The sequence below is a fragment of the Panthera leo genome, chromosome C1 (genome assembly GCF_018350215.1).
Source record: "Panthera leo isolate Ple1 chromosome C1, P.leo_Ple1_pat1.1, whole genome shotgun sequence".
Classification (NCBI taxonomy): domain Eukaryota; kingdom Metazoa; phylum Chordata; class Mammalia; order Carnivora; family Felidae; genus Panthera; species Panthera leo.
Window position 1 is genome coordinate 175799796 of NC_056686.1, and position 10438 is coordinate 175810233.

Below are 10438 nucleotides of genomic sequence, written 5' to 3' on the forward strand. Positions count from 1 at the left end.
TGTCCGATATGTCATTTGCAAATATCTTTTCCCATTCCATTGGTTGCCTTTTAGTTTTGTTGGTTGTTTCCTTTGCTTTGCAGAAGCTTTTTATTTTCATGAGGTCCCAATAGTTCATTTTTGGTATTAAGTCCCTTGCCTTTGGAGATGTGTCAAGTAAGAAATTGCCTTGGCTGAGGTCAGAGAGGTTTTTTCCTGCTTTCTCCTCTAGGGTTTTGATGGTTTCCTGTCTCACATTCAGGCCCTTTATCCATTTTGAGTTTATTTTGTGAATGGTGTAAGAAAGTGATCTAGTTTCATCCTTCTGTATGTTGCTGTCCAGTTCTCCCAGCACCATTTGTTAAAGAGATTGTCTTTTTTCCATTGGATGTTCTTTCCTGGTTTGTCAAAGATTAGTTGTCCATACTTTTGTGGGTTCAGTTCTGGAGTCTCTGTTCTATTCCATTGGTCTATGTGTCTGTTTTTGTGCCAGTACCATGCTGTCTTGATGATTACAGCTTTGTGGTAGAGGCTAAAGCCTGGGATTGTGATACCTCCTGCTTTGGTGGTCTTCTTCAGTATTACTTCGGCTATTCGGGGTCTTTTGTGGTTCCATACAAATTTTAGGACTGCTTGGGGTGCCTGGGTGGCTCAGTCGGTTAAGCGTCCGACTTCAGCTCAGGTCACGATCTCACGGTCCGTGAGTTCGAGCCCCGCGTCAGACTCTGGGCTGATGGCTCAGAGCCTGGAGCCTGCTTCCGATTCTGTGTCTCCCTCTCTCTCTGACCCTCCCCCGTTCATGCTCTGTCTCGCTCTCTCTCTGTCTCAAAAATAAATAAACGTTAAAAAAAAAAAAATTTAGGACTGCTTGTTCTAGCCTCAAGAAGAATGCTGGTGCAATTTTGATAGGGATTGCATTGAACGTGTAGATTGCTTTGGGTAGTATTGACATTTTAACAATATTATTCTTCCAATCCATGAGCACAGACTGTTTTTCCATTTCTTTGTATCTTCTTCAGTTTTCTTCATAAGCTTTCTATAGTTTTCAACATACAGATCTTTTACCTCTTTGGTTAGGTTTATTCCGGGTAGTTTATGCTTCTTGGTACAATTGTGAATGGGATCAGTTTCTTTATTTGTATTTCTGTTGCTTCATTATTAGTGTATAAGAATGCACCTGATTTCTGTACGTTAATTTTGTATCCTGCGACTTTGCTGAATTCATGTATCAGTTCTAGCAGACTTTTGGTGGAGTCTGTCAGGTTTTCCATGTATAATATCATGTCATCTGCAAAAAGTGAAAGCTTGACTTCATCTTTGCCAAATTTGATGCCTTTGATTTCATTTTGTTGTCTGATTGCTGATGCTAGAATTTCCAACAGTACATTAAACAACAGCGGTGAGAGTGGACATCCCTGTCATGTTCCTGATCTCTGGGGAAAAGTTCTCAGTTTTTCCCCATTGAGGATGATATTAGCTGTGGGCTTTTCATTAGAAAGGGAAGGGAAACTTCCAGGCTTATTTTATGAAGCCAGCATTAGTTTGATTCCCAAACCAGACAGAGACCCAGCAAAAAAAGAGAACTATAGGCCAATATCCCTGATGAATATGGATGCAAAAATTCTCAACAAGATGCTAGCAAATCGAATTCAACAGCATATAAAAAAAATTATTCACCGTGATCAAGTGGGATTCATTCCTGGGCTGCAGGGCTAGTTCAATATTTGCAAATCAACCAATGTGATACATCACATTAATAAAAGAAAAGATAAGAACTATATGATCCTGTCAATCGATGCAGAAAAAGCATTTGACAAAATTCAGCATCCTTTCTTAATAAAAACCCTGGAGAAAGTCGGGATAGAAGTAACATAGAAAGATAATTTTATTTTATTTTATTTTTTTTATTTAAAAAAAATTTTTTTAACATTTATTCTTGAGACAGAGACAGAGCATGAACAGGGGAGGGGCAGAGAGAGAGGAAGACCCAGAATCTGAAACAGCCACCCGGCTCTGAGCCGTCAGCACAGAGCCCGACGTGGGGCTCAAACCCACAAACTGTGAGATCATGACCTGAGCTGAAGTTGGACGCTTAACTGACTGAGCCACCCAGGCGCCCCAAAGATAATTTTAAAGAGCATGCATTATCTCAAATTTTTATAGGAGTTTATTTACAGAAATCATTTAGCTTAACAATTTAAATGTACTTTGAATTATATATTCTAAAGTTTAGGATTAGGTACTGGCCTTTGTGTTTGCCTACATTGTATATTTTCATCTTTCAACAATTCTGGGAGATAAATATTGTTAGTCATCTTGTAGAGAGAACACCGAGGTTAGGGGAAGTTAAATAGATTTTATGCTGTAACATATACAGTTACTAAAATTCAGAACCAGAGTTCTGACTGACTGTATAGCCCATGCTTCTCTTCTAAATGATATTAAAAATACAAGCTGGGGATGAATGCTAAATACAGAAATAAATGGTGTAGTACTTGAGTTTAGTAAATCTAAATTGTATTCAAAGTTGTCTGTGTCTTTTGTCCTTAGGCGGTTATTTGGCAGAAAACTAGAGTATCTGATCATAAGATGGCTCTCATGTCTGTTCTGGGGACTGCTGTTATGGGCAACATGGAATCCTTTCAGTACCATTGTGAAGAATCTCAGGTATACAACAAAGTGTTCTTTAATAATTCTGGTTTACCAATGAAACTCAATTATTTTTCTTCTGGGGAGTTGAGGTGGCAATAAGTTCTTGTAACATTTTACTTAAATATATGTATAGGTAAAAAAAGAACATAACATTTACAGCTTATATTTAACCCTCTCTCCCTATCCCTACTTCCTGTTTTTATCTTTGTATTTGTTTTTAATTTTAAGCATTGTGGTTCCATTATTTTTTTTATAATGATTTTCAATTGAGTATCTTATCTGTTTACATTTCAGTATTAAAGAAGAGTTGAGTTCTCTTACCTTTGTTTTCCCTTTCCTATTCTAAATAGATTCTGCATCTTTCTTTTCTTGATCTCTAGCTTCAGACAGTGCTTTTTGAGTTCTTATAATGTTAGATGAGGTTACAAACACTCCAACTCTTACTTGCTCTTCCCTCTCTCAATTGTGTCCACTCTACTTTTATGTTGTCAAGCAATTTGTTTTCTTTTATAACCATTTTTAAGTTTTCCATCTTTTGTTTGAAAATTGATTCTAAAAGTTGAAAACTTATATGGAGTATATTACTATGGCTACAAATAATTTACATTGTAAAGCCTAGTATTGTTCTAGGATCACATTTCTTAAGAATCCACGTTATATATCCATGCCATACAAATGAGACTATTTCTATTGTCCCAATTAAATAGAATATCCTTTCTTGTTGTCCTATTTATTGCTCAAAATGTCATGTTTTTCTTTGCTTTATCTGTGAACTCTTATATAGTTTCTTGTTTTCTTGCTGGAGTTTCTAAGATCTGGGTTTTTTCCCTTTTTTAAGTGAAGAAACTTTTCTTCATCTTGTCAGCAATAAAATCCAGCACTTTTACTTACTCCAACTATAGCTAGAGTTCCATTTTTTTTTTTAAATAATTAGATTTAGAACCCAATTTCTTATTTGGACTGATCACATATCAGGCATTCTGCACAGATCTTATCCTGGAATGGAATTTTTTTTCATAGGAGTACTAGTTGTTTCCACTATTTCTTATATCCCATGCCTTTTTCTTTCTTAGTCTTTGTTATCATTTTTCTCATATACATCTTTTTTTTTTTTTTTTTTTTTAAATTTTTTTTTTTTTTTCAACGTTTTTTATTTATTTTTGGGACAGAGAGAGACAGAGCATGAACGGGGGAGGGGCAGAGAGAGAGGGAGACACAGAATCGGAAACAGGCTCCAGGCTCCGAGCCATCAGCCCAGAGCCTGACGCGGGGCTCGAACTCACGGACCGCGAGATCGTGACCTGGCTGAAGTCGGACGCTTAACCGACTGCGCCACCCAGGCGCCCCTCTCATATACATCTTTAGTTAACTTCCACAGAAAGGGGATATGAGAGGTAGACTTTTATATACAAGAATGACTTTATTTTGTACTTCTCTTGATAGTCTGGTAGAGGTAGAATTCTAGGTTGAAAATAAGTTTTTTTTTATGTTTTTTTTTTTTTTCAATATATGAAGTTTATTGTCAAATTGGTTTCCATAACACCCAGTATTCATCCCAAAAGGTGCCCTCCTCAATACCCATCACCCACCCTCCCCTCCCTCCCACTCCCCATCAACCCTCAGTTTGTTCTCAGTTTTTAAGAGTCTCTTATGCTTTGGCTCTCTTCCACTCTAACCTCTTTTTTTTTTTTCCTTCCCCTCCCCCATGGGTTTCTGTTAAGTTTCTCAGCATCCACATAAGAGTGAAACCATATGGTATCTGTCTTTCTCTGTATGGCTTATTTCACTCAGCATAACACTCTTCAGTTCCATCCATGTTGTTACAAAAGGCCATATTTCATTCTTTCTCATTGCCACGTAGTACTCCATTGTGTATATAAACCACAATTTCTTTATCCATTCATCAGTTGATGGACATTTAGTCTCTTTCCATAATTTGGCTATTGTTGAGAGTGCTGCTATAAACATTGGGGTACAAGTGCCCCTATGCATCAGCACTCCTGTATCCCTTGGGTAAATTCCTAGCCGTGCTATTGCTGGGTCATAGGGTAGGTCTATTTTTAATTTTTTGAGGAACCTCCACACTGTTTTCCAGAGTGGCTGCACCAGTTTGCATTCCCACCAACAGTGCAAAAGGGTTCCCGTTTCTCCACATCCTCGCCAGCATCTATAGTCCCCTGATTTGTTCATTTTGGCCACTCTGACTGGTGTGAGGTGATATCTGAGTGTGGTTTTGATTTGTATTTCCCTGATGAGGAGCGACGTTGAGCATCTTTTCATGTGCCTGTTGGCCATCCGGATGTCTTCTTTAGAGAAGTGTCTATTCATGTTTTCTGCCCATTTCTTCACTGGGTTATTTGTTTTTCGGGTGTGGAGTTTGGTGAGCTCTTTATAGATTTTGGATACTAGCCCTTTGTCCGATATGTCATTTGCAAATATCTTTTCCCATTCCATTGGTTGCCTTTTAGTTTTGTTGGTTGTTTCCTTTGCTGTGCAGAAGCTTTTTATTTTCACAAGGTCCCAGTAGTTCATTTTTGCTTTTAATTCCCTTGCCTTTGGGGATGTGTCAAGTAAGAGATTGCTACGGCTGAGGTCAGAGAGGTCTTTTCCTGCTTTCTCCTCTAGGGTTTTGATAGTTTCCTCACATTCAGGTCCTTTATCCATTTTGAGTTTATTTTTGTGAATGGTGTGAGAAAGTGGTCTAGTTTCAATCTTCTGCATGTTGCTGTCCAGTTCTCCCAGCCCCATTTGTTAAAGAGACTTTTTTCCATTGGATGTTCTTTCCTGCTTTGTCAAAGATTAGTTGGCCATACGTTTGTGGGTCTAGTTCTGGGGTTTCTATTCTATTCCATTGGTCTATGTGTCTGTTTTTGTGCCAATACCATGCTGTCTTGATGATTACAGCTTTGTAGTAGAGGCTAAAGTCTGGGATTGTGATGCCTCCTGCTTTGGTGGTCTTCTTCAATATTACTTTGGCTATTCGGGGCCTTTTGTGGTTCCATATGAATTTTAGGATTGCTTGTTCTAGTTTCGAGAAGAATGCTGGTGCAATTTTGATTGGGATCGCATTGAATGTGTAGATAGCTTTGGGTGGTATTGACATTTTGACAATATTTATTCTTCCAATCCATGAGCACGAAATGTCTTTCCATTTCTTTATATCTTCTTCAATTTCCTTCATAAGCTTTCTATAGTTTTCAGCATACAGATCTTTTACATCTTTGGTTAGATTTATTCCTAGGTATTTTATGCTTCTTGGTGCAATTGTGAATGGGATCAGTTTCTTTCTTTTTTTTTTTTTTTTTAATTTTTTTTTTAACGTTTTTTTAAATTTATTTTTGAGACAGAGAGAGACAGAGCATGAACAGGGGAAGGGCAGAGGGGAGACACAGAATCTGAAGCAGGCTCCAGGCTCTGAGCCATCAGCCCAGAGCCCGACGCGGGGCTTGAACTCACGGACCGGGAGATCGTGACCTGAGCTGAAGTCGGACACTTAACCGACTGAGCCACTCAGGTGCCCCGGGATCAGTTTCTTTATTTGTCTTTCTGTTGTTTCATTATTAGTGTATAAGAATGCAACTGATTTCTGTACATTGATTTTGTATCCTGCAACTTTGCTAAATTCATGTATCAGTTCTAGCAGAGAAAATAAGTTTAAAGGCATTTAATGTCTTTGACCATTCACTGTGGCTGATGGGAAGATGTATGCATTCCAATTCTTTCTTTCTAGCTGATCTGTATTTTTTTTTTTTTTCTGAACGTTTTTTAGGATCTTTGTGTTCAGTTTTTTAAGCATGTCTATAGATGTGTCTTTTATTACTCATTTGCTTTTTATGCTGAACACTTGGTTTGAGACTTCTTGAGTCTGAATACTCCTATATCTTTTTCAGCTCTGGGTTATATACTTCTAGCTGTCATAACTTTGATAATTTTTCTCTTTTTTTTGAGAGACAGAGCATGAGTGGGGGAGGGGCAGAGAGAGAGAGGGAGACACAGAATCCAAAGCAGGCTCCAGGCTCTGAGCTCTCAGCACAGAGCCTGACACGGGGCTCAAACCACAAGCTGTGAGATCGTGACCTGACCCGAAGTCAGGCGCTGAACCAACTGAGCCACTCAGGCACCTCGATAATTTTTGTCTTTTAATTAAACTCCTTATTATTGATTTAGGACTTCCTCTTATTTTTCTCTTACTATTTTTCTCAGGTTTTCATCTTTTTTCTGTAAGTTTTTGGAGATGTCTGACCCTCTCTTGCCCCTTCTGAATATTTTGAAACCTTTATGTTTAATTTCCAAGAGCATTTTTAAATCTACCGTTTTTTCACAACTTCTTACTGTTTTGTGGATACAAAATCTTGAATCTTTAGAGATGCTAAGTTTTGTTTCTATTTTAAAGTTGTTTCTTAAACTATCTATTGCTTAGGAGGTCAATTTTGTTTTGCTTTTCAGGTCTTTTACCTCCAAGCCATCTTTTTGTGTGAATAAGAAATCTAATTGGGAACTCAGTGTTTGTGGCTAGACTTATTGACTATTAGGCTTTACTTGACTATTAATTAATCAAGATCCTGTTCCTGCTCCCAGACTCTGGGGGAGTCACAAATACCATCATGGGGTGGGGGCTTACCCCACTGCACTCATACTCACTGTTGTAGTTCTCAGGAAATTCATTTCATTTCTTTCCCTTCCCTTCCCCCTCCATCCTTTCTTCTTCTTTTTCTTTTTTTTTTCCTTTCTAGCACAAAATTAGATCAGTTGTCCTTATTCAGTGTCTTTATAGAAGAGTCTATAATTATTCTTAGTTTCTCTACAGAAGAGTCTATAAAATAGAATCTGTTTGTTTTTGCTGGTCTGTTGACCTTAAACCTGAAGGCTCTCTGTTGTGCTAGGCAGTTGGTTTCTCTGTTCTATTCTTCTTTTTTCATAATTTGTTGAAATCTCTTTTCTACTACTAGTTCTTCTATTTTTCTTGCAGTATTGAGTTCTTAATTATTATCATTTTATTAGCCTTAGGTGGGAGTTTATACTCAGTTAATGTTCTCTGCCTGAGGAACAATTCAGGCCATCCTTACCGGCCAGCTATAGTACCTGGAGCATGGCCATGATCTGACATGTGTTCTGTTTTTCAGAGCTCCCTTAATAGTTGTTCAGTGGTTTCAATATAACCTAGTGCCACCTTAGTCTGGTTATGGTGGCTGACTTGGGATAGTAAAGGTACTGTCTTGGGCTAGTAAATTCCCCTGTGTTCCTCGTGGCTTCGTGGAACTTTGTTGTTGACACTGGTAACCCAGGAAGCTTATGACAGGAGATCCAGACTCCAGGTCTTTGGTATTGTGCTCTAGAGATTCTAGCTGCCATAGTTTGGTCTGAAGACCAGCAGCATTGGCGTTACTTGTATGCTTGTTAGAAGTGAAGGATCTCTGGCCTCGTCCCAGAATACTGAATCAGGACATGCATTTTAACAAGGTTCCCAGGTGCACATTCAAGTATGAAAAACAGATTTAGACCTTGGTCAGTTATGATTTCATGTGTGATTGGAACTATCCCATTAGTTTTGCAATTGAGAATTTTTTCCCCTGATCTGTATTGAGATGTATTGCCATATCTGTGCTTGCCCATTGTTTTTTTTAATTTTCTCTTTTTTTTAATTCTCTCTTTTTTTTTTTTTTTAAGTTTATTTATTCTTGAGAGATAGAGACAGAGCATGAGCAGGGGAGGGGCAGAGTGAGAGGAGGAGACACAGAATCCGAAGTAAGCTCCAGGCTCTGAGCTGTCAGCACAGAGTCCGACACCGGGCTCGAACCCACGAACCGTGAGATCATGACCTGAGCCAAAGTCAGACGCTTAACTGACTGAGCCACCCAGGCGCCCCTTAATTTTCTCTTGAGATAGAATTGTGTGAGGACTGCTGGTAATCCATCTTGGATATCAAAACTTTTGCTACACCTTCATGTGGTTATTCTTGCATGGAGGAATAGGGTAATTTAGAAAGCATGTGTTGCTGAATCGTTCCAGTTCCATGAGTTGTCAGAATAATAACCTTTTAAGTGTGTCTCTAGTGAGTGATCATCTAACCAAATCCCTGTTCTATTTGTGTACTGCGTATTTAAATAGGTGCTATATTTATGTTGCCAGTAGCCACCCATCACCACTCCATGCTTCCTGGGCTTGTAAGGAGGGTTGTCCTATATCAGAGTTTCTTTGGCCTCTTCTCATTCCTGCCCAAAATCAATCTTAAGTTGCTTGTCAACTGCTAATAGTTGTCCCCCCTCACCTCACTTCTATCCCATTACATACCTTCAAGTTGTGACACTTACCACCAAGGCCCCTTCACTGTACTGGGATGGCAAACACATTGGTCATTGGGAACCTTGGGTATAGAGAATCTTTATATATCTCTTCCTACAATGTTGAAGGTCCGTTTCTTAACTACAGCCACTCCATGTTGTACAGTCTCTTAATTATGGGTGGTTATCCCAGCTATACTGCTGCTGTGGTAGCATTTATTAGGAGTTTCCCAGTGTGGCTTTGTTGGCTTAAGGGAGCTCCTAAAGCTTTATTTTGTTTCATGTTTGTTTTTTGGCATCTGTCTTCTCTGGATATTTTTTATCTCTGCATTGTTCCATGCCAAGTTCTTGGTGAATTCCTCAGTGCTGTCTGATTTTTATTCCCAAATCTGTGTATTTCCAGGATTTAGAATTTATTCATTTTCCTCTTCTCTTTTAAACTTAATTATAACTGTGGGGTTCCTGGGTGGCTCAGTCGGTTGAGCATCTGACTTCGGCTCAGGTCATGATCTCGAGTCTGTGAGTTCGAGCCCCACATTGGGATCTGTGCTGACAGCTCAGAGCCTGGACCCTGCTTCAGATTCTGTGTCTCCCTTTCTCTTTGACACCCCCGCTGCTTGTGCTCTATCTCTCTCTGTCTTTCAAAAATGAATAAGTATTTTTAAAAATAAAAAAAAAAAAAAAAGACTTGAGCTGAGATCAAAAGTTGGACGCTTTTGATACCTGGATGGTACCCCTGCTTTTTCTTCACTCTTAAAAGTATGGTACACATACTAATTTCAAAGTTCTTTTCATATTGCTGTACTGTTTCTACTTTCGTGGGAGAATGTTCTTTCATTCTCTGCTGTTTTATATGCTTTGAAATTTTAATTTGCACAGTCATCATGAATGCAAGTTTATTGTTTTTGTTATTTTGTTTTTACCCACTCGACCTTCTTCCTCCCTGTGGTTTGGCAGATACCACCAACCTCCAGGCCCCATTTTAAAACCAGGTAGTTCATGTCTTTCATCCTGCCAAGATTTTACAGACCTCTTTTCCTAGCTGACTTGGCTTAGCTTTATTTTTTGATTTTGGAGTTATCCACACTCTTTCCTATAATCCTTGCAAGCAGCTCCACAAACCGTGGTCACAGTATTTTTAAGCATTTTTGAAGGGGCGAAAGGGAGGTGTCTCAGCAGCCCATTTCATATGGAAAGACTGATTTTGATCTCTTGCCTTGTATGTATTTTCTGTCCCTGTTTCCACATCAGAATTTAAATTCTAACTGGCATAAATGGTTTCTTTCTTAAGTTGAGATATAGTTGACATATAACATTATATTAGTTTCAAGTGTACAACAAAATACGTATGTATTACAAAATGATCACCACAGTAAGTCTAGTTACATCCATTACTACACATAGTTACAAAAATTTTTTTTTTCTGACAGCTGGTTTGTGATCCTAGAGCACATAGGGCTTTTGATTTCAGCCATCACTTTCTGTTATGGTTTGCATCCATAACATCTTTGTATTTGTCTTACTTT

At 38.6% G+C, this 10438-nt stretch overlaps 1 protein-coding gene across 5 annotated transcripts in view; it reads left to right on the forward strand.

The window, feature by feature from the left end:
• The window catches only part of PMS1 (PMS1 homolog 1, mismatch repair system component), a 98084-nt gene that overhangs the window by 63754 nt on the left and 23892 nt on the right, over positions 1 to 10438 (forward strand). For all 5 annotated transcript variants that reach the window (XM_042949443.1, XM_042949441.1, XM_042949444.1 and 2 more), the window contains one exon: positions 2530 to 2646. In XM_042949443.1, the coding sequence (XP_042805377.1) occupies positions 2530 to 2646 (117 nt within the window). The remainder of the gene's footprint in view (positions 1 to 2529; positions 2647 to 10438) is intronic.